Source organism: Suncus etruscus, chromosome 7 (genome assembly GCF_024139225.1).
Source record: "Suncus etruscus isolate mSunEtr1 chromosome 7, mSunEtr1.pri.cur, whole genome shotgun sequence".
Taxonomy (NCBI): domain Eukaryota; kingdom Metazoa; phylum Chordata; class Mammalia; order Eulipotyphla; family Soricidae; genus Suncus; species Suncus etruscus.
This window is the reverse complement of record NC_064854.1, coordinates 13,545,225-13,570,248: the sequence shown is the minus strand read 5'-3', so window position 1 is coordinate 13,570,248 and position 25,024 is coordinate 13,545,225. Positions and strand designations below refer to the sequence as shown.

Sequence of the window (25,024 nt, the reverse complement as noted above, 5' to 3'; positions counted from 1 at the left end):
CATCATTAGAGAAATCCAAATCAAGACAACAATGAGGTACCATCTTACACCAGTGAGAATGGCTCACATCAAAAATAATGGGAACAATCTGTGTTGGCGGGGATGCGGTATGAAAGGCACTCTCATCCACTGCTGGTGGGAATGCCCCCTAGTCCAACACCTATGGAGAACAGTCTGGAGAGTGCTCAAGGAGCTCAGAATTAAGCTGCCATTTGACCCAGCAATTGTTCTCCTAGGTATCTACCTCTAACTTGGAAGGACATTCATTCCAAAGTATGTGTGCACCCCACTATTTATCACAGCACTCAGTATAATAGCCAAGTCTTGGAACCAACCCTGATGTCCAACAACAGATGAATGGATCATTAATGGATAGATGTGGTATCTATACACAATGGAATACTACATGACAGTCAGAAATGATACAATCACAGACTTTGCGGCAACCTGGATGGACCTAGAACATATTATGTTAAATGAAGTAAGCCAGAAGATGAAAGACAAACACAGAATGATAGCACTATTCTGAAGCACCTAGAACATACACCTTATATACAACTAATACTCAACTATCAAATAACAGCATTTAACAGGGTAGAAACTCCAAACACTGTAATAGTCAACATATACCAGAGAGCAGTACCCAAAACACATGAAAAAGGTACAACACAAACTCTTGACTACACATTATACCACAAAGAAACCAGCAACACCAGAAACAGCAGCATAGAGAGAACAGGTATGTAATCAGCCTTTTACTACAAAGGCCCATACTAATTCCTTGGGGATCTTATACAGGATTATAGGTAAAGAATACCATGGGAAATCACTGACTCCAATGGAAGCATTTCATAACAATTTGTTTTAATGACTTAATCTTACTATATTTAAAATAACCTCTCAGCTTTTCTGTCCACAGGCATTCTTGGATACAAAAGGTAGACAAACTAAGATGGCATTTCAGGGCTCACTCACACGAAATACCTTACCCAGCTTGCACTATGAGAATGTCCTCATAAAACTCTTTAACATACCCTTTATCTCTAGGTTATACCTTCTTTTAGGACCTGAAACACTTGACCAGCCAGACCACCACAGCAGCAACTGTGACCTACAGACTCATACTACAGACCCTACTCATAGAACACAGTCAAGCAAACTAGCATTCTCATACTCTTTTCTCCTCTCTTCTCACTACTTTATTTTTTTTTATTTCTCATTTTCTTTTTGATTGATTTTCTCTTTTCTTCTCTCCTGCCCATTTCATATACTTTCCCCTCTCCCCCCTTTGGAAATCCGACTATCCCTTCACCCCTCAATCCCATCCACATTTCCCACCTCATTAAAACTCTTCACCCTTAGTTCTTAACCCATTAGGCATTAAGACTGACCTCCTACCCCAACGAACCAGTACCCAACACCCAAGCAAAGAGACAACCAGTCAAACCCACACCTTGTCCCTTGCAAGAAAAAGCAACCAACTCCCCTGCTGACTCATGCTGTGCGGTTCTCCTTACCAACCCTTCCTAACGTGGACTGTTACTTGAAACCGGACTTAGCTATAAAAGTATCCCCAATACAAGAACTCTTCCCAAGATCTCCCTGCCACAAATTTTTTGCCATTCTCAAAAGGGTCAGATTGTGTGATGAAAAGGTGCCTGGGAACCCAAACACCACAAGAAAATCTTAAAAGACAATGGGGAAACTTATACTTCCCTCATAAGTATAAGGCCTGTATTACACCACCTCTTTACCTGCTTTTCCCCAAAAGTAAGGTAGTCTCTTGCATTACTCTGTTCCTTTAATCACTTTTTATCTCATTTTTTAAATCTTTTTTCTTTATATATATATATATATATATATATATGAACATATATTTTTATTTCTATTTTTATCTTTTCTGGGTCTGTGACCTATTTCTGTTTTCTTCTCTTTCCACCCTCAAATACACCAGCAATATAATGTAGCACCACTTCTCCCTGCAAAGACACTAAAAAACAGGGGCCGGGGCCGGGCGGTGGCGCTAAAGGTAAGGTGCCTGCCTTGCCTGCGCTAGCCTTGGATGGACCGCGGTTCGATCCCCCGGTGTCTCATATGGTCCCCCAAGCCAGGAGCAACTTCTGAGCACATAGCCAGGAGTAACCCCTGAGTGTTACCGGGTGTGGCCCAAAAACCAAAAAAAAAAAAAACAAAAAAAAAAAACGGGAAATCTTATGTATAAAAATGAGCTCTTATGTACTAGAGATAAGAACTCATACTTCTTTACAATAAAGGGGCATCTCCCACCTTGAAAATATGTTACATGGGCCCAACTTAGACCCCAGGTGATTAGACACCAACCGTGCAGCCTTGAACACTGGATCCCAGACATAAAAATGGCACAGTTCTTCACAACAGTCACAGAAAACAAATCCCATCTGGAACATCCTTAATACTGCTCAGACATCAATAAGTGCCAGCTCTAATATGATATCCTGACAATGAGGAAACTGGGAACAACTTGACCAGCTAACGATAAGACAAAATCAGAAGACTTATCACCCTTTGGTCTTCCAAATGCCAAGATCGCAATTTATAAATGACTAGCTGATAGAACCATGACCGGACTGTATGTATCCTAGGACCAATAAAAAAAGCCCTAGTCTAGGGTTTAAGCTAGGGCCTGCACAACAACCATAATCTCTAGTTCCAGAGGTCTGTCTGAGACAATTGCAACAGAATGGGTCTTCTGGAAAAATAACAAAAGATGCTATCCCAGGCCCCGTCCTAGGATCAGCATAAAGACCAAGGCCACCAACCACAGAAAATGGATTAAAATGACATGGAGGGAACAGAACTTCTAGAACCACAAATAAAGACTTTATCATAAGTTCCAATCCCTGACCTGTGCAGATACCGAGATCTCTAGAAACAGACATCTGATTTTATCACCCAGGACAGAGCAGAAGTCTGTCATACACCACAAAAACACCAAGGGGAGAGTAAATGAACCTGAAAGGAGTCTATAGTTAATCCCATAACAATATACTTCAAGAGTGGAGAAATCCTGTTTCTCTTAGGCCAAGGGAATTCCTTTTCGAATGACCCTTGTGCATGAGGGAAGAAAAAAGGAAAAAAAAGTCAAAAAGCATAATTTTTAAATTTATTTATCTAGTTTTTGCCAATGTATTTGTTTTGGTGTGGTTATTGAAGTTGTTGTCTCTGTTCATATTTATTTTTTTCTTCTTTTCTTTTCTTCCTTTATGTGCTCTGCCATGTTTTTGTCTCAGGACCATGGCCTTTATGTGGTGCTTATCTTTATTGTTGGAGTGTTCACTGGATATTTTATTTGACACTTCTTTTTGTACTGTTGTGGTGTTCCACCTCCTTTATCCCCTTTATTTCTCAAAACTAGGATGAGAGCTTCCAGAAGGACTCCACCCATTTTCAGCGTATTTGATTTTTTCCCCCAGTTTATTACTTTTCTCTTCTTCAAACAAAACCACATAACTTGAACTATCTAGTCCCACCTTCCAACTAGAGCAGGAAATAAGGGAGGTACCAAGACCAAACAGGTGTAGGACCACTAAGTAAATAGCTAGGCACAGAATGGACCACTTATTCTCGCAGCCCCGGGGTGAGGGAGGAGGATATGGGAGGTAGGACGAGAATGGAGGTGGAGGAAGGAAATTTTGGTGATGGGAATTTCTCTGATTTTATGTTAATATGTACCTAAAATATTATTGTCAATGATATGCAGGCCACCATGATTAAAATAAAGATGATATTAAAAAATGAAAAAGTTAAATAAAAAAAAAAGACATGTTTGTCAATATTCCCAGCTCTCACTTGCCCTGAGGAGGGGAAACAGTTGATTCTGTTCAGCTGTAGAGACAGTGATGCTGACAGTAAGTGAATTGGCAGAACCAGCATCAGTGGTTGTTTAAGTGCTAAAGCACAAAGGTATTTACATTATGGTGGGTGACTAAGGCATAAAGGTATTTGCATTATTTTCAGAATTTTCAGTTTCAGATTTTGCATCTGGAGAGGGGAGAAAGTCTTTTCTCTTTTGTTGTTGAATCAAACCCCTTTTGAAGGAGTACATGATGATATTATGCAATAGCCTGACTGCCTGGGCAGAGACAGTTTGACTATCCACATTAGTGTTATTAAAAGCCAATTGTATCAACAAGTGTTCCTGATTCTCTTTACATTTAATTTGTTTTAGTCTCCTGATAAATCATGCAGACATTTGGAGATCCTCTGAATAGTTTTTGTATAGTTACCCTTATTTTAAATTTTTATTAAGTTATTTTATATTATATTTATTGAAGCATTATGATTACAAACATGTTTTTATTTCAGTTCTTGTCATTAAAAATACACCCCTTCACCAGTGCCTTTAAATTTAGCATCTGCATCAAACTTCTCCCAAGCCCACAAAGTTGTCTCGCAGATATGACCAAAAATGATACAAAGTAAGGTAGCTTGCTTTTTGTGTGTGTCCTGCCATTTCCTTTAGTTTGTTGGCATCTCATAAGCCAATGGGATCTCTGAAAATTTTCTCCCAGAATGACCTAAGGCATGAAGTTTTGTCTTGGCCTTATCACTGAACACATTTTCCATTGTATGTATTGAGAAGACTTAGGCAGTTACTAGCAACCACATGAAAGTCCTGGGGAGTCCAAGGTGTGCATTCACTCTAGTCTGTTAGGTATTCATTACAGTATGGAAACATAGGTCCGTAAAAAGCATAGAACCCTTTTTTAAATGATGAAATGAATCCATTTTTTAAGTCTTTGTAAGATGGAATCAGATTTTCCTCCAGATAGATAGGGAAAAGGACATGAAACTTTTGAGATCTAAATGAAGACTAATGTATGGATTTATAAAAGTTTAAACCATAATATTTATTTGGAACTGCATTTTGGGTGCATCTTAGGCAGTCTCTGGGGGGCAGATTTTTAAATGACTTTCATTTTCAGTGTCTGGAGAGATGGTAGCTAATTTATTCTAGATATAGCCCTCTTCTGATGGATTGAAGGTTGAGAATTACAGAAGAGGTGGAGTTCTCTTCAGTTTGATGCCAGTAGTGAGGGGTAAATTACCTGCTCTGGAAAAGTTTTTAGTCAGAGAACATGTTTCCACTGGGAAGTCACCTCTCTTTATTTTCAGGACATGGGCACCAGAAGAGCTGAGGGGCTAATATTCTCAGTTTGTATATTTTGTCCTTCTTCCTATTAAGGGTTTAAACAGGAGGAATTTTAACTGTTTTACATTTAATCCCATTAAAGGGCCTTTTATTCAACTCTTTCCCTCCCATCTCCTCTTTGTATCCTCCACTACAGTGGTGCATTCAAAAACCTGATAATGGACTCAATTCACCCAAAATTGAATGGAAATCTAAGCCCCCCTAAGTGTTCTGCAAATATTGTCCTTAACTTTTTTTTTTAACCCCCCCCCCGTCCTTAACTTTTTTACAAGTTTTTGTCACCGAGGTTCCTTTGTCTGGGAACAACGGAATAGTTTCGCAGACAATTTTGAGACTGGGCAAAGTTGCTCCTGGGAAATAAGCTCTCCAGTTCTGCTTGAATACTGCTGATTTAAGTCTATAAAGGGCTCAGTACATTCAATCCACCCTGAGAGATGTTGAGAAGACTTGGTGCAGCTCTGTTTCAGTCCCATTTTAAGAAGAGCTGTAGGACTAAAAATCTAACCTACTGGTACCCTAAAAAATTGGTTATCACACTCACCTATCTTTATGAGGGTTACCCGAATACAGCCCTTCTACCCGTGAGTGTTCATGTTGGTTGCCAGATGTGATGACCCAGTCAACCAGTGAGGACTCCTCAGCTGATGACAAAAAAAGAAAAGGTCCCAAGTTGATGACCAGAGGTACTTTATTTTATTCTAACTATGCAAATATATAACAAGGAAAACTGGCTTATGAGTAGATTGGCAGGACCAGGGACAAAGCAGAAGGTTATGCAGGGAAACTTGAAGCCCCAAGAAGCTAAATATAAACATTGGTGCTTAGGAATGTTTCAGAAGCATCACAGTGGGTAAAGACAGTGGCTTGTAAGGTTGATAGGTAATAACCTTAACTTGAGAGTTGGAGTGGAAGTGTTAGCTCCAGACTCAGGATTCATTCCACAAAAATCACAAGGAGACAGATAATAATGTAAAAAGCATAGGAGATTATTTAAGATGCTGGGGTCAACCGTCGTTGATTGTATGGTGACCCTGACAATAGATGGCAAGTCTTTTTTATAGGTCTAGGGGATTTCTACATAGTCAAAATTGACCTTTAAATCTATAGCTTCTTTATATACTGTATGAAACATATGTGTAGGTTTGGCTTATATTTAGCAAAAGAAAATCTTATCTTTACAGTACTGGGGTACAGTGTTCAGTTCTCTAAATTCTTTAAGGCCATCTGGATCTTGTGGATTTTTCTGGTATGTAATATGTGCTCACAAGGTCAGGTTTCAGAGATTGGCAGCTATTATCATAGACCTAGTCCCAGTTTCACACACTATGAACCTGTCATGGCTGCATTTGCGTTTATAGCAAAGCTAAGTACAGAAGCAGAACAAACAGTTAACTCTAAATTAAACTTAGTTCTTAAATAGATTTTTACAACAGGAAGGACTGGAATCAAGCCTGAGAATAATCACTGATTATGGGGAAAATGCACCTTCTTGGTGCTATCCTCCATCTCTGGAATGATGTCTCCAAAGCCCCCTCCTCAATGAGAATCCCCAGGGCATTTGCCCTATGGGGTCCCATTTACCACTTACTTCAGAAGGTGAAAGTTTCAACAGAAACCAATATACACAGCGCAAGAAGCATACCCATGAAACACACCTACTTATGCATATTAATGGAGACAGGAAATGGAGGATTGTCAAATATCTCTGTTGGGGAATCTCTGGTGCAAAACCCTCACTGACCAGTTTAGTTTGGGCAGACTCTGGAGTTTGTAGCAACACAAAGAATTTTTCAAGACTCTTTTTTGTTCTATCAAAGATCGTCCAAGGAAAGGATTACTTCTTCCCCTTCAATATTCGGTCAGTTCCCTGATCAGCACTTCAGGACTACTCTCAGACTCACCTGCTACTGGAATTTTATCTCTTCTCATACAGCTCAGTGGTATGTCAGATGACCACTATGGCCTTCATTGTCTATACCCTTGAGCCCCCAAAATCTGTCTATTGGTCCTATTCTCCTACCCTAGTTTATGCTTATTTATACCATGGAATTTGGTTTTATTTTGCACTTAAAAAAGGAAGTAAGAGTTTTCTAAGTGGTCATAACCTATAGGTGGTCATAACCTGTAGGGCAATCACTGTGCTTAAACCCTTGGGCTGTGTGGTCTTCTATGGGGTCCAGGTTCTCTATGAACTTTGCCTATGTACCATTGTCCTAATGCTCATGGCTAACTCTGCTTTTGTCTCTTTACTTAGATGCATTTGGTTGAGCTACTGGGAATCAGCCATTATATGACTGGTACCAATTTCATTCTGAGCTTTTTGGATATACCACCCACTTCTGATGAATATGTCACTGTGGTAGATACCACTTTTGACAATATCTCTGTTCGTGTCTATGTGCCAACGCAGAAGACCAAGACACTCAGAAGAGGCATATTTTATATCCATGGTGGTGGTTTTTCTTTGGGAAGTGCTGGTATGTGTTTGTCTTAAAATATTCTACCTTAACATGTCATTTACTGAGTTACTGGTGTCACACCCTAGGGTAGGGCACAATCACCAATCAGTTTAGGGTGAGTAACATAGTAATCCCCCCAAATATTTACATACACAACAACTGGTTTCAACTTAGTGTTTTTATATAGTTTCTTTATTTAAGAACATGGTTACAAGCATGTTCATAATTGGGTTTCAGTCATAAGATATAAACCTCACTTTATCAGTGCAACTTTCCCCCCACTATTTTCTCCCATTTTCCTCTTTCCCCAAACTCTGCATTTTATTTTTCTTTCTATCACTTTCATGGTAGCTGTTAGTCTAGTCATTTCTTTAACTGTATCTACTACTCTTTGTGATAATCTTCTTATCATAGGCTGGTCCTTCCACCCCTCATCTTTATTTTCTCTGTGCATTATTATTATACTGTCTTTTCTTTTTCTTAAATCCCACATTTGTGTGAGACTATTTTGTGTTTATCTCTTCCCCTCTGACTTAATTTCACTCAGCTTGATACTCTTCATATCCATGTATAGGTGAATTTCTTGACTTCATTTTTAAAACAGCTTCTTAGTATTCCATTGTACAGATGTATTATGATTTTTTTAGTCCCTCATCTGTTGTTGGACATCTGGGTTGTTTCTAGATTTTGGCTATTACATATAGTGATGCTAGGACCATAACATTTTAGAAGGCTTTATGGTATTGTATTTTTCTGGTCTTAGGGTATATCCCTAGGAGTAGTATTGAAGGATTAGATGGGAACTCAGTGTACAGTTTTTTTTAAAGGAATATATATTTTTTTTCCAGAAATGCTGGACTAGAAGGCATTCCCACCAGCAGTAAATAAGAGTTCTTTCTTCTCACATCCATGTCAACAGTGGTTGTTTATGATCTTTGTGATGTATGCCAGTCTCTGTGGTGTGAGATATTTCATTGTTGTTTTGATTTGCATCTCCTTATTATTAGTGATGTAGAGCACTTTTAATATGCCTTTTGGACATCTGCATTTCTTCTTTGAGAAAATATTCATTTCTTCTTCCCATTTTTTGATGGTGTGATGAATTTTATTTTTCTTGTTAAATTCTCGCAGTACCTTGTATATCTTAAATATTCTCCCCTTATCTGATGGGTGTTATGTGAATAGTTTCTTCCATTCTGTGGGTAAACTTTTTACCCTAGTCATAATTTTCTTTGAAGTGCAGAAGTTTCTCAGTTTAATGTAATCCCATTTGTTTGTCTCTGCTTCAACTGTTTGCACAGTGTTGTTTCCTCCTTGAAGATGCCTTCAGTTTCAATGTTATGGAGTTTTTACCTAGGTTTTTTATGATATGCCTTATAGTTTCAGGCCTAATATCAAGGTCTTTAATACATTTTGATTTGACCTTTGTGCATGGTGTTAGGTAGAGGTCTGCTTTCACTTTTTGAATGTGACTGATCAGTTGTCCATCACTTTTAGAAGAGACCTTATTTATTCAATTTTGCATTTCTTGCCCCTTTGTTACAAATTAATCAATTGCATGTCTAAGAGTAATTCTCTGAAGTCAAATTCTATTTCATTGATCTGAGTTTTGTCTTTATTTCATGCTTTTTAACTTATTATTACTTTATTATACAAATTAAAGTTTGAGAAGATGATGTCTCCCATATTCCTTTTCCTCAGGGTTTCTTTATTATTCTTGGGAATTTGTTATTCCTGATAAATTTTTGGAGTGTTTGATCCTCTTCTTTGAAGAATGTCTTGATTATACTTAGAGGGATTACATCGAATCTCTACAATGCTTTGGCAACTATTGTTATTTTAATGATGATAATCCTCCCAATCCATGAGCAAGGTATATGTCTCCATTTCAATGTGTCTTCTTTTATTTCTTAAAGAAATGTTTAATAGGTTTCTTTGTATAGGGTTCTTCATCTCTTTAGTTAAATTTGACTCCAAGGTATTTGAATTTCATTGATGCTATTATGAATGAAATTTTATTTTAATGTCTATTTCTTTTATATCATTGTGTATAAGAAGGCCATTGTTTTTATGTGCATTAATTTGGTAGCCTGTCACTTTGCACTTTATCACAATATAAATCTACTGTTTCTTCAAGTTTTTAGTAGAAGCTTTAGGAGGTTCTAAATATAGTATCATGTCATCTGCAAACAGTGAAAGCTTGATTTTTCCCCTTGTATTTGGATACATTTGAAATATTTTCTTGCCTAATTGCTATTGCAGGTACTTAAAGTAATATATGGGATAGGAGCGGGAATAGGGGGAAGCCTTACCTTGTGCCAAATCTTAGGGGAAAGGCTTTTACTTTTACCCTACTCGGTAGGGTATTAAATGGCCTTAACTATATTGAGAAAAGTTTCTTCCGTCCTATTTTTTATATTTTTTTAAAATCATGAATGGGTTTTAGACCTTATAAAATTCTTTCTATGCATCTATTGTATGATCATATGGTTTTAAATTTTTCTTTTGTTGATATGGTTTATTATTACCTTGATTGATTTGTGTATGTTGAACCATTCTTGTATCTCTGGAATGAATTTTAATTGGTTGTAATATATGACTTTCTTGATGATGCATTGGTTCCTAGTTCCTAGGATTTTGTTGAGGATCATTGCATCTATATTCATTAGGAATATTGGTACATATTTTTCTTTTTTGGTGGTATCTCTGTATGTTTTGGTATCAGGGTGATGTTAGCTTTATAAAAAAGATTTGGGAGTGTTACTGTTTATTTTCCTAGAAGAGTCTAAAAATGTCTGATCATTTATTTTGAGGTTCTTTTCCAACCTCTTTTTTTTGCACGGAGTTGTTATGCATCTCATCTTCCAGCTCATTAATTCTATCTACTGTTACTCTTTTTGAGGGCTTTTTAATAAGGTTTTCATTATGCCTACAAAGTTTTTCAGCCCTGCTAATTTAGTTTGAGATTTTCTTATTTCTACTCTGATTCTCTCTCTCCTCCTCTCTTTTCTCTCTCTCTCTCTCTCTCTCTCTCTCTCTCTCTCTCTCTCTCGGGCATGCCCAGTGACACTTCAGGGGTTACTCCTGGCTATGCTCGCAGAAATTGCTCCAGGGGATTGAACCACAGTCTATCCTGAGTCAGCCACGTCTAAGGCAAAAGCCCTACCACTGTGCCATTGCTCTAGCCCAGGAGTCTTCAAACATTTTAAAGTGGGGGTCAGATTATGGTCTGTTAGAGAGCTGGAGGGCCGGAATATATGAGCTACTAATTCCTACTCACACTGCACATATCTTATATAAATAAAATGAAAACCATTTATAAATAAACAGATCACGCACCAGTATTTCAATGGAAACTGTGGGCCTGCTTTTGGCTAATGAGATGGTCAATGTCCTGTTCCATATTTGTCACTGCCAGCCGTAACAAGTGATGCAAGTGGGCATCAGTTAATCTTGATCTGGTTGGAGATTTCAGATGTTTCATTCTTGAAAAAGTCTGTTCACAGGCATAAGTGCTACCAAAGATGGTTACCATTTTGAGTGCATGGTTCCTGATATTTGGATATGTCTCAAGGGGAGAGATGCATAGAAATTCAAAAGGTTACTTGACTTAAATGTGTCTTTCAGAGAGTCACAATTCTGCAGTTCAGCCAGTTCCATTTGGTAAATTGAAAGGACATTTTCAATCTCAACAGAAAATGGGTTACAAAAAAGCTGTACGTCCTGTTCATGGAGATGAAGTTCTTTGAATCTAAATTGAAACTCCTTTTGCAACAATTCTAGTGAAGCCAGACATGTTTCCTTTGGGAATGCAACCAATGGTTTGTCTGCTGACAGGTTTTGAGTTGTTGGGAGATGACTGAATTTGTTTGATGAGAAGGCCTAATTTTACTTCAAATGCTTTCACATGCGATGCCATATTACAGATGAGCTTCCCCTTGCCTTGAAGTTGCAGATTGAAACTGTTGAGTAGCTCTGTTATATCTGTCAGAAAGGCAAGGTGCCATTTCCATTCTGCATCATTGAGCTCTGGTACTTCTTGGTTTTTTGAAAGTAGAAAAGCTGTAATCTGCGGAAGTAAGTCATAGAAACGTTTCAAAACTCTCCCTCTACTCAGCCAATGGACTTCTGTGTGGTACAGAACATCTTCATGGGCAAAATTTACCTCAAATAGAAATTCCTGAAATTGCCTGTGGTTGAGTGCATGAGTTCTAATGTAATTAACACAAGATACCACAATTTTTATAACAGAGTCCCACTTCAGTGATTTACAACACAGCGCTTGTTGGTGGATGAGGCAGTGTATGGCAATTGGATGAGAATGGTTATGTTTGTCCATCTCTTGTGTAATGTGAGCAATTACTCCTCTCTTAGACCCCACCATGCTAGGAGCACCATCAGTTGTTACACTGACTAGTTTAACCCAGTCCAGCTCCAAACCATTCACAGTTTGGCAAACCTTTTCAAATATATCCACTCCTGTGGTTGTACCTTTGATACTTTGCAGTGCAGCAAGCTCTTCTGTGACTTCAAAATACTCATTTGTCCCACGCATATAAATGGGAAGTTGGGCAGAATCACGAACATCATTTCGTTGAGTGCCAAGAAAAAATAGCAAAGTTTCTTTGCAGAGTTTTGCAAATGGTGCAGCAAATTTTCTCCCATTTCTTCAATCCTTCGTGTCATTGTAACTCCTGAAAGGCTCACTGTACTAAATAAATCGGCCTTCTCTGGACACATCTCTTTGGCAACAGAAATAAGGCATTCTTTAACAAATTCTCCCTCCACAAATGGTTTGCCATTGCGTGCTGGCAACTTGAAAACTTGCCCGCAGTGAGGAAGTATTTAACTGCTTCTGCTTCACAAAAGTATTTTGCTGAGTCATCAGTGTAAGTGTAATATTTTATCTTTTCTCACTTCTCCAACCAAACAATCATATTTATCTTTATGTTGAGTTTGATAGTGGCATCGCAAATTGTATTCTTTGAACACAGCAACTATATTCTGGCATATCAGACACACAGCTTTTTCTTTGTACCGCATAAAAAAGTAATCGTAAGTCCACTGTTCTTTGAATATTCTACACTCGCCGTCAATTTTTCTTTTTCTTGACATCATTGCTTCCTAGGGATTCCAAACTGATATTAGTGAAATACAAATATGTGTGTATATATACACACAGTGTATGAATTCCCATTAGTCCCTGATGTGAACACTTACCCATTGCAGGCTTTTCTTAGCAGACCAGCTCAGTCCCTGATAGTTCAGTTATATCTCCCTATATAATGCCCAAATTGATATGTTCGGAATCAGCATGTGAACACTGAGAAGGAATTGCAAAATGCATATAAAATTTTCAATGTAACTCCTTTAAAATGCTTCAGCATCGAACCCCTAATTTTCCACATGGGCAATTTAGCACCAAACCCCTAACCTCCCAACCACCGCCCACCCCCTAACTTTGATTTCAGCACTGAATGCCTCACCACCCCCAAAGGGGAATTTTCATATGAGTCACCCACAGCCCAATCGGGCAGAACCCCCATCTGGCAAAAATTTATTTCTATGACACTTTTGACTGACCTTTGGCAGTGGAGGGAGTGGAGGAAAACCTCACTGACAGGCAGGCACAGCACACAGACATCATGTTGCCTGGGGGTGGAGCAGGCACCTTTTTACATCATATAGTCACCCACATGTGGTACTCCTCGCCATGCAGAGACTGGCGCCCTCCAGTGACGTTATCAGCAACACTCGTGCCAAGCGCCAGGCGCCAGAGCGCATCAGTGTCCCTCTCAACACCGCCCTCAAGCCCACCCTCCCAGCACACAACATGCCGTGGGCGGAGTCGGTTGACGTCATCCCTGAGAAACCGTGACACTGAGTGTATATGCTGGCAGGTTTCTTGGCAACCAAACAGCATTCACTGCTGGCGGGCCAGATCAGACTCCTCTGCTCTAGTCCTACTCCCACATTCTTTTGATTCTTATTGGCAGCATGTTCAGTTTGTCCCATGCTTCTTTGAGTTCTATGAGCATCTTACGTATTTCTTCTCTAAAGTCCTTAACTGAGTGGGTAAAAAGTAAAAAGGTTTTTGATACTTTTCAGGTTGTTGGAGCTACCAAACTCATTCTCTAAGCATGCTGGGGCCAAAATTGCTTCCCCATTGTTGTGGTTGTAGTGCAGTGGTTTTTATAGTCCATGCTGTCATTCTTGATTAGGCTCCACTTTGCTCCACAGTCATTCTCCACTGACTCTTTGCCTTTGACTTGGATTTTGTTTCTCACCTGGGCATTTCCAATTTGGATTCTGGTTCATAAAGCCTCTGGCTCTGCCTCCCATGTTTTTGTTCTTTCTGACTTGGGTTCAGCCACTCTGTATCCCTGCCTTTCCTTTCCATTTCTCACCTGGGTGCTGTTGATATGGCTTTTGAGTCCTAACACTTCTGTAACTGTCTCCTGCAGTCTTGTCCTAGTATATATTTGTTAAACATTATTGAGATATACAAATTCACTCAGCTAAAATTGGTTTATTTGGAATTATGTTAGGTTAGAAAATTATAATCATCTAACTTTAAAACATTTCTCTTCTGAAACTAGCTATAGCTTTTCCTTATTTTCATGTATATAAGGAAGAGCTATAGCTAGTTTCAGAAGAGAAATGTTTTAAAGTTAGATATTTATTACTGTATTTTAATATAATTTTGTGTCGAGTATTAGAGTTGAACTTTATACATCATCATTTTATGCTGTGAAGTCTTTCTCTTTTTATAATTTATATAAGCACCGTGATTACAAAGTTGTTCATGATTGAATTTCTGTCATAGAATGTATACCAGTGCACTTTTACTGCAGCCAGTGCCTCTGTTTCCTTCGAACCCACCACATGTACCTGATTGTACCTTTCTCTTTCTTTCTTTTTCTTTCTTTCTTTCTTTCTTTCTTTCTTTCTTTCTTTCTTTCTTTCTTTCTTTCTTTCTTTCTTTCTTTCTTTCTTTCTTTCTTTCTTCTTTCTTTCTCTCTTTCTTTCTTCTCTTTTCTTTCTTTTCTTCTTTCTTTTCTTTCTTTCTTTCTTTCTTTCTTTCTTTCTTTCTTTCTTTCTTTCTTTCTTTCTTTCTTTCTTTCTTTTTCTTTCTTTCTTTCTTCTTTCTTTCTTTCTTTCTTTCTTTCTTTCTTTCTTTCTTTCTTTCTTTCTTTCTTTCTTTCTTTCTTTCTTCCTTTCTTTCTTTTTCTTTCTTCTTTCTTCTTTCTTCTTTCTTTCTTTCTTTCTTTCTTTCTCTTTCTTTCTTTCTTTCTTTCTTTCTTCTTTTTCTTTTCTTTCTTTTCTTTTTCTTTCTTTCTTCTTTCTTTCTTTCTTTTTTTCTTTTTCTTTCTTTCTTTCTTTCTTTCTTTCTTTTTCTTTTCTTTCTTTCTTTCTTTTTTCTTTCTTTTTCTTTTTTTTTCTTTTTTTTTTTTTTTTTTTTTTTTTTCTTCTCTTTCTTTCTTTCTTTTCTTTCTTTCTTTCTTTCTCTTTCTTTTCTTTCTTTTTTCTTTCTCTTTCTTTCTTTCTTTCTTTCTTTCTTTCTTCTTTTCTTTCTTTCTTTCTTTCTTTCTTTCTCTTTCTTTTTCTTTCTTTCTTTCTTTCTTTCTTTCTTTCTTTCTTTCTTTCTTCAACTCTGGATTGCACTATTTCTAATGAAGGGGTATCATGCATTTCACATTATACAGTTCTTGTCTAGAGTGATCAATTCCAGCTATATTGTCATATGGGTCTTACACAGCAGCTCCAGTGTAGTCGTGACATGGTGAAAGCCATGTTCTCTGATCTGAGGCAAAAACTTCACAGAAGTTAGTCTCCTGGAGCAGTCGCAGGTGGTCCCAGAGCAAAAGAAAATAACCCCCACGTCATGTACTGCTTCTGGGAACAATGATGATTCTTTTTCTTTATGCTACAGTAACCTGGACACACTGGGTTCTATAGAAAACCCACAGCATAATTATTTGAGAACACATTAATGATCTTACAAATCACACAGAAACTTCTGAGAATGATTTTTTAGAAAAGAAGTCTTTAGCAGAAAATCAAGAAATTTTGCTTAAAAGTTATCACTAATATTCTATGTTTAAAAGCTATCACTAATATTGTTAAGACTGATAATAGTAAGAATCATTTAACCATAACTTTGAATCATTTATAAGTAGGAAAGTCTGATAGAAGAGTCTAGGGAAAAGCTCATAGCATAAAACCTGACAGCTGGAGACACTTGTAGGACTGAGACAAATTCATATGAATGCCCCTATAATAAGGCAGAAATAGATCAGATACAGGAAACAGGATTTCTTATGCTCCTAAGAAAAAGCAAGACACACAACGATTATATCTAATACAGTTCTATAGATAGGATTAGACTATGGCCCACTTAGCATAGGATTAACTACACCTGATCCCTCACCTTATACAGTAGAGTATGATGAGGCTGGTAATAGAGGAGTGGTGCATGAAGGAAAAAGAGTGTCATTATAAATTGCCCTTTATAGAAATACTATTAAGAGGAATGCCTTTTTAATGTCATCTTACACAGGAACAAAAAGATTTACTAAAAATGCAAATAAAGAAGGCTGTGGAAGGCTTGGACCAAAGTAGTACATGATTGGAGACCTAAACCTGGACCCCCAGACATAGATTTAAAATGGTTAATTATATTCAATATAATAAAAATCCTGCTCACAATTCAGGCTGGGCAGGTTTCTAAAATCAAGCAAAGATTAACCACATTAACCATTAGTCTTAGGTCATATAGTATATGTAGACAATCATCAGAGTGCCATTGTTTAAAAATAGTAAGATTTGACCTGACTTTTGATAAGGTCAGCATGCCTAGAAAATTGCTAATATGTGTTAAATATATTTTGGAATGAGGAACCTATAAATTGATGTATTTTGATTTTCTGCCAATATCCTGCTGTTAGATATATAAATAACCTAGAGAAATAAATGCAGTTGCTCTGTAGCTGAGGCTCAAGTCAAAGTTCTTAGCCACTTTCCAGCACCCAAGGCTTCGAGTTTTTTGTTACGTCAAACCCTTGACCATTTCTGAGGAGGACCCGAGTGCTGCCCTCCAACGGTTGTGCGGTTTGCAGCACAGGTCATTCTCTATCCTAACTGCACTCTTTGTGGTTAACCGTGCCAGCCAGCAGCTTCAGTTTATTCGTGGTCATGGAAAGGGTCTGCACCTGTAAAAGAAATGGGTGGGAAAAAGGGGACCACCAAGGATTCTGATTATGGCATCGATTTATTTTTGAAATGCCTTGACTTATATAGTTTTTACACAAAGGGAGGAGGGGACAATGCAAACATTTGTCAAGCATGCATTTGTCATCATGCGGTTCAAAAGGTTTGGCATGTGCCTGTTAATTTAATACAAGTTTTCTGAGGAACATCCTATTATCACACCAAATGCTCTATCTATAGATCTGAGTTTCCTGTGTCAGAAGAGTGTGACCTTATGGTTCTTTTAATCTGCATCAATTCATGGCCAGTTGGCACGTACACAATGTATAGCTCAATCAAAGGACAGGCCTGTTAGAAAATGGCAGTTTGCTACAAGATAGCCGTGCTTATGCTAAGACTGTGAGGGAGAATCTGGCTCCCTACAGTTAACATCATACCATGGATTGGTTTTCCTGGTAATCATCTCTATTCTATCTGAGCTTTTCCAGATTCTGGATATTGTAAACAGTACTGCAAGGAACAGAGGTTTTTAGAGAGCTTTTCTGCATGGTGTTTAGGGTTCCTAAGATATATTGCTAGAAGTGTTATTGCTGGGAGCTCATATGGAAGCTCAATTTTTAGTTTGTTGATGATTATTCATATTGTTTTTCAAAAAGGCTGGGCCAATTTATATTCTCACCAACAGTGAATAACAGTCCCTTTCTTTCAACATCCAAACCACACTGTTCTTGTTCTTTGTGATGTGTGCCAGTGTCTGTGGTGTGAGATATCTCATTACTGTTTTAATTTGCTTCTCCCTGAAGATTAATGGCATGGAGCTTTTTTCACATTTGTATTGTTTCTTTGAGGAAATGTCTGTTCATTTCTTCTTCCAATTTTGGATTTTATTTCTTGCTAAGTTTTATCAGTACTTTGTATATTTTAGATAGTAACTTTTTTTTTGATGGGTGTTAGGTTAATAGTATTTCCCATTCTTGGTTAATGTTAGTATAATAGTACTGTTCTCTTTAAGGTGCAGAATCTTCTCAGTTGAATGTCATCTCATTTGTTTATCTTTTTTCAATTACCTTGGTCAGTGGTGTTTCATCCTTGAAGATTTGTGGCATTGAATTCTCTTTATTCTTGTGGATTAGTTTCTCTAGATTTTCTGTCTGCAGTAGGTCAATCATCATTTTTTTGACAGAGATGCAGATACTAGCTGTAGGTCACCTAGAAGGGTCCTGGGGCTGGTGGAGGATCATTTTGTATCTTCAGAGGAGTGATGGGGCCCTTACAAAATGCAAGTGCAAGTTGTTTTACGTGATCCCTTCTCTCATTTGCAGTGAAGTCAGGTTTCCAGAACAAAATCTGACTATGCTGCAGCTTAGCCAGCACCAGAGCTACACAGGTACTCCCACATGCACACACAAATATACAATGTTTCCTTCATAATCTTTCCTCCAACCCTGGAAAGCTTTACTACAGCTGAGGAAACAGCTAATAGCATCCTCAAATAAAGTGTACTTGTCCAGTGCTTTCTGTTTTCATGTGGGAGAGAAAAACAGCACATGAGCCTTCCTCTAAACTTAAAGGTGCTTTTTACTGTGCAGGGTCAAAAAGCATCCGAGTTTGTTTGTGAGACCTTGGGCCAACTGTAGGGGTTCAAAGTGGCTCTTCTGATCTTTACTCCTGCTGTGTCTTTTTTTGACAACCTCACACCCTGACATGTCACTGAAAGTCTTGTGTTCCATAATCATCAGAGACATTATGCTATCTCAGCTTCAGAATGTACCATTCTGACCTGATACCAGTCAGGATCAGAAACAGAACTTTTCTCTCCTGCATGAGACATGAGTTGGCCAGTCATCCTAAATCACTCCTCAAACCTCCTCAAACCAATATTGTTGTATTCATTTCTTGATCTACTCTCACTCATGTATCCAAAGGTCTAATTTTCCATTATTTCATGTTCTGTTCATGCCTGTCTCTCAAGTATCTCTCACCTGCTAAGTGAATGGAAACAAGACTCATTTGGAGAATGAAACTAGTTAGAAGCATCATGGGGCACTTTGGGTTAAGATATGTATGTACTTGTTAAAGGGCATCAAGGAGAAGTGGATTGTTGTAGAACCTACTTAGCTTCTGGAACTAGAAACTCCAACTTTACTGAAAGAGATTCATCTACTCAAAGTCTCTGACTTCTCTTTCTTTAATTCTAGGTTTTTATTGCTATGACAATCTGTCAAGACGAACTGCACACAGGCTGAATGCTGTGGTCATTTCTACCAAGTAAGTATGTTGCTGGCTCTGGGCCCAGTATTTATATGTTTCTGTGGGTGCCACTGCTATTCCTGGATATATGCACTAACAGTGACATCTAGGAAGTGAGAGTAGAGAACTGAAGTTTTAATTAATAATTTTTATTTTGACCAAAGTGGATTACAAATCTTTCACAGTAGTATTTTAGGTACATAGTGACATTGAATCAGGGCATTCCCACCACCAATGTTGTCCTTCTTCCACCCCTGTTCCCAGCATGCATCCCATATCACCCCTCATTTGGCCCTGGGCTGCTAGTATAAGTGATCCTTTCTGTGCCTAGCTTGTTGTATTGGGTATAGATTCTGTTTTAGTTGCATTTGGATTTGGTGTTTAAATCTGATTATTTTTCATTTCTACTCAATGTTCATATGACTGTTTGGGCTTGGTGCCCTCCATTATTTTCCCCTCAATTTGTGAGGCAGAACAAGATGGTTCAAGTTATATGGTTTGATTGAAGGTAAAAAAAAAAAGTAGGGCAAAAATTAAAATAAGTAAAAAATGAGAGGAGTTCTAGAGACTATAAAAATCAGTTTAAGAAAAGAAAGGGAAAAAGGAAGGAAAACACAAAAATAATACCAAAATACCACCCCCCCAAAAAACAAAAACAAACAAAAAACCCTGAAAAGTACCACAGCAATAAAGACAACAATCAAGCCCTAACCACAGTCTCAAAATAAAGATGAATCAAAGCACAGGGGGGAAAAAGAAAGAAAAGAAAGAAAAAGGCAAAGAAAATAAAATAAAAGCAACAGCAATTACAAAAAAATTAATTTGTGCTATTTTTTTTTGGGTAGGCACAGTAAAAATTGGGGAGATTAGAAAGGAATTCCGCTGGCCTAAGAGATACATGGTTTCTCTGCCTTTGAAGTATACTGTTATGGGTATAACTATAGGCTCTGTACATGCTCTTTTACTCTCCCCTAGGTCCTTTTGTGATGTCTGGAAGTTTTCTGCTTCATCTTGGATGATAAAAATCAGGCCTCCATAGCTAGTAATTTTAGTATTTGCACATGTCATAGGATGTAGAGAACAGAAATTTTTGTGAATTCAACTGCATCAGAAAGGAAAGAGCTGCTCAGGGGGATGAGCTGAAGGACTGTGAGAATCAATGTAGGGTGTGTCTCTCTCACTAACATGTGCTCTGCCCCCTCTGAACCATAGAGCACTCTGGTGGGTTAGGCCTGAGAACCAGGTCCACTGCCCCAACTTAGTGTTGAGTTAAGAAAGTTGCTTTGTGACCATTGTATGCTTTTAAATTCAGCTTTCTTATGTAGAAAATGACATCATAGAAGAGTTTCTCTAACATTCACTTGTTTCATGGATCACATGATAAAGCATAATTACAGATTTAGTACCATATATTTTATGGTATAAACCTTCATTGAAAGCAATTACTCACTATGTAGATGAGAATATACATATAAGCTACCTCAAAATAGTCTAGATCAATAAAAATAAAAGAAACAAATCAACTGTGGATAAAAAGAAAATAAGTAAACTTATTCTTAAACTGCTGCTATCATCATCATTTGATTATGTTGGATAAACTGTCTATAGTTAGCTAATACAGTAAAATTATAGAAAGTGTACATCTAGGAGTTCAGTTAGAGAAATTATCTTCCATTTTATACTTAAGTGTAATTCAAGCTTTACATTCAAGCATTTACTTACATAAAATTGGCATTTGTTAAACAATTCAACCCAGATAATAAGAAGACATAATATGTAGTGACATATGTAGTCTATCTCTGAGCTTAACAACTCTAAATATCAGATATTAAGTTTGACTTTTGACTCTAGCATCAAAAAGTAGGTGTTTCCATACACAAGTTGAAAGTTAAAAGGTAAATTGTAAATAGTGTAAATAAAAGTAAATAAGTATAAATATTTTATCCAGCTACCAAGAGGCATGCAGTAGGATAGAGACAACACATCATGACCACTTTTAAGTGTGGCACATGGATAATAACAAACTTAATAACTAAAATTCAACATGCTAAATATGGGCAATAATACTCTTAGAGGGCCAGGGGGAGGATGGCAGTGAGTGGGAAGCACAGGGAATTTATGCATTGGACACCCATGATGCTTTTCTGTGGTGCTCTGAGATCTGAGTCTCCTGGTCATATAGAATGTCTCAATGTACATCGTGCCATATAGTCACTCAGAGAACCAATTAGCATGAAGAACATTGTCATTCTGTCCACAGCTACCGATTAGCACCAAAACATCATTTTCCAGATCAATTTGAAGATGTTTATAATGCACTAAGGTGGTTCTTGAGACAAGCTGTTCTTCAGGAATATGGTGTGGACCCTAAAAGGATTGGGGTGTCTGGAGACAGTTCTGGAGGGAACTCAGCAGCTGCAGTGGTTCAGCAGGTAGTACACTGAGATATTGATCACTCTTTAAAACATTCTGTGTTAAAAGATAATTATGTAGACAAAATACTAGTGAGAATATGCCTTTAAGTATACAGGTATTGTTTGCATTAGAGAGATGTAGAGATAAATATCATAGAACACATATAGATTTGGTTCTTTTCTTTCTATCCTCTTTTATTACAAGAGATTTTCTTCACATTAATTCAGATATAGTTAATATGATTGGCTAAGGTCCTTTGGGCATCCTTGTATCAGGACATATATGTATCAAATCCAGTTACCAATACTGGGAGATCCTGTGTGAATCAGTTGATGCTCCTGAGAGCTGAGGTGCTGGCACTGTTTTTTCAACGGAGAGCACAAATGTATTGTGGAACTATGTCATCAAAATAGAGAGTCCAACCTTAGAAATAAGTTCCTCCCAGCATGGAGGACCAATTTTGTCAGAGACTGCCAGAGACCAAACCCTGATATGAAATTCTGCAGGACTAGCTACTTTGTGTGGCTTGAATATGTAACCTAGGCATTAGCTATTAACTAGACCAAGAGCTCAAAGTAATGCTGCAACATCCTATCGGCCACACATTCCAGGAAGCTTGAGACATCTTTGAAGCTTTACTATCTTAGGGTGAAAATGGTTCCTGTGCAAAGATAGCATACAAAGTTTATTCACAGGATGCTCCCTGTGGAGACTGTCTGTAATGCTGGCTGTTCCATTTTGCTTCCTCTCCACCCCCTGTTTAATCGTGCTTAAAAGAGCCTATGCCCTTCAATAAAGCGAGACCTTGATAAGGCACTTTACTTGGTCTTCGTCACTTTTTTCCCCCATTCTCTTTTCAGGCTGGGTCCCCTCTATACACCCATGGAATAACGGAGTACTTCAGGATGGGACACAATTTTAGATATCAATTATAACATTGTTCCATAGCAGTTATCTAAAACTCACACCCATTAGCTCGTACCTTAAAGTATATATAACTCTACTTAGCCTGATGAATCGCAGGTAAAACCCAGGCAATCGTTCAGGGCTGGAGTGATTGTATGGGCAACATCAGCTTGTCTTCAGCACAACTTGCTCTACAAATATTGCACTATGAGTAGCCAAGGAGTAACTGGGTGTGGCCCCCACCGAAAAGCAACAAACACAAAGCTGAATGAAGAAATAAATCTGAAATAAGAGATAAAACTGAACCAAAAATTAAATCAGATATTTCTGGTGTTTCAAAGATCATGTTCCAACAGAAAATGCTATCTTATATATTACTAAATGAATATTTACCATTTAATAATAACTTATAAAAACCACACTTAAATCTATTATACAAATATAAAAATGTTTGGTGGTTATTGTTATTGACTGTCTTCATTTCTATTTCCATTTGAAATGTGTAAATTTGGGCTTTTGGTATGTTACAGAGCCTCTTCCATGCAGCCCAAAGAAAGGTACCTACTCTGTGATCTGTTCTAAATATTTTGGGAATCAGTAACAACAAAGGACTCATGAGATAGGTAACAGGGCCAAGGATGACTCACACAAGCATTTGCTGCCTCAATAGCCCCTCTACCAATGTTTATGTTTGTAGTGATATAAACAGAAATTCTGGCTCCTTTTCTGGAAAAAAATGTGTATGACAGAGTATTCTTGAAGGCATAAAAAAACTAATAAGATGTGAAAAATTTCCAGGGCAATAAACTTTTGCAGATTTAACAAGTACCCAGGTAACTCCAGCCTCCAATGCCCATTCTGTCCACAGAAACAAGCCAGTGAACAAATAAAGCTTGGGGTGTCCTGATGAGGTAGATTTACTCAGGCTGAGACACTGTTAAAAACTACCAAATTCTCTGAAAGACATTTCTGATTCAGTCTGTTTGAGATTCTCTCTTCAGTCAGGCTTCAAGTCACTGTTATTTTTTTTTTTTTTAAATTTAAATGCATGTCTGAATGAAAAAGACTTTTACAATATTTGAACAATTACTTTAAATTGTTTTCAGCTCCGACGTGATCAAGATGTCAAAGTCAAAATCAAGGTCCAGTCTTTGATCTATCCTGCCCTTCAGGCTCTGGATTTCGGTTTACCATCCTATCGTGAAAATGCACACTCTCCAATTCTGAACCGGAAGCTTGCAATCAGGTTAGTGAGTGAGTATGCTACTACAGACAGGTCCCTGGAGAAAGCCATGACTATCAACCAGCACATACCTGAACAGTCAGCTCACCTCTTCAAGTTTGTTAATTGGAGCTCCCTGCTGCCTGAGCGCTTTCGGAAAGGACACATTTATAAGAAGCCAACTTTTGGCAGTTCCACCTTTGCAAAGAAGTATCCAGGGTTATTGGATGTGCGGGCAGCCCCTTTGTTGGCAGATGATAAAGAGCTGCGTGACTCACCCCCAACGTATGTGCTCACCTGTCAACATGATGTCCTAAGAGATGATGGGCTCATGTACGTCACCCGCCTTCGGAATGCTGGGGTTCTGGTGACTCATGACCACTTTGAAGATGGATTTCATGGATTGATTTCCAGTGGACTGAAGATTGGAGCTAGAATGGAAAACCAGTACATCAATTGGCTGAGTGAGAATCTTTAGCAAGAATCTGAGCAGTGGTTGTGAGAAATTAAAATTGATGTTAGATTAATTGAGACATTAGTGGGAATCAAAGAATTAATTGGTGCTTGAGGCTATGTTTCATCGATGGCCTTGCTCAGATGTCTAGAGCAAGAATTTATGATGTTTGTGTCCATTGCTACAGATCACTGCCCACTTGATTCTTTTCTGTACTTGCTTACTCATCTGCTTCCATGATTTTTGGAAGATATTGCCCAGGTTTTATGTCTCTCACCCTTAGACCTAGTTTTGGAGTTATCTATGTAGCATCACTATTGAAAGAAAAAATTGGAAAGACTTTTTGTTCCTGAGAACACTGAGCTGCAGCTGGCCTGGGGAGAGAGTCCCATGGCACTACTCAAATTTCATGACTTTCTAGTAGTCCATCACTGTCTTTTCAGTGTATCCATTGGTATCTCAGCAGATTCACTCGTGAGGGCCCAGGTTCATGGCATGCTAGGGAATAGCATCCTTGATCTTGAAACAAACCAGAGCATTGAGGAGGGAGAGAGAGCTCTGCCTAATCCTAGTCCCTCCTCCTCCCAAAATATTTTATCTCATATCCTTTTATAGAGCTCAATATGAAGACATAGTCTCAGCCATGACAGAATAAGAGAACAAACTGTGCAGATCCTAGTTCTGTGAACTCCATTTATCCTCAAGAGGACCAAAGAGGCTGCATGGCTGCTGTGATGCCCCACACTGGCCAGATCATAGGCTAAGCCAGCTTCAATCTGGAGATTACCACCACTCACTCCTGCCTCTGAAATCCAGACCAGCAGTAGCATCATTCCTACAAAATTTGCTAAAATATATAATTTTCCATGTCTCAGCTTCCAGAATTGGGCACTGTGTGACCTTCATAGGTGGACGAT

At 38.1% G+C, this 25,024-nt stretch overlaps 1 protein-coding gene and 1 long non-coding RNA gene across 5 annotated transcripts in view; one reads left to right on the top strand and one right to left on the bottom strand.

The window, feature by feature from the left end:
• LOC126013249 (arylacetamide deacetylase-like) overlaps positions 1 to 25,024 on the top strand; it is a 184,390-nt gene that overhangs the window by 13,290 nt on the left and 146,076 nt on the right. Inside the window, exons 2-5 of one of the 3 annotated variants that reach the window (XM_049776267.1) lie at positions 7,446 to 7,668; positions 19,059 to 19,128; positions 21,371 to 21,542; positions 23,538 to 23,561. In XM_049776267.1, coding sequence (XP_049632224.1) covers positions 7,446 to 7,668; positions 19,059 to 19,128; positions 21,371 to 21,542; positions 23,538 to 23,561 — 489 coding nt within the window. Of the gene's footprint in view, positions 1 to 7,445; positions 7,669 to 19,058; positions 19,129 to 21,370; positions 21,543 to 23,537; positions 23,708 to 25,024 lie in introns of all 3 variants that reach the window. The other 2 variants (XM_049776268.1, XM_049776269.1) reach the window with 2 other exon arrangements.
• The window catches only part of LOC126013276 (uncharacterized), a 234,190-nt gene that overhangs the window by 63,475 nt on the left and 145,691 nt on the right, over positions 1 to 25,024 (bottom strand). The window lies entirely within an intron of this gene.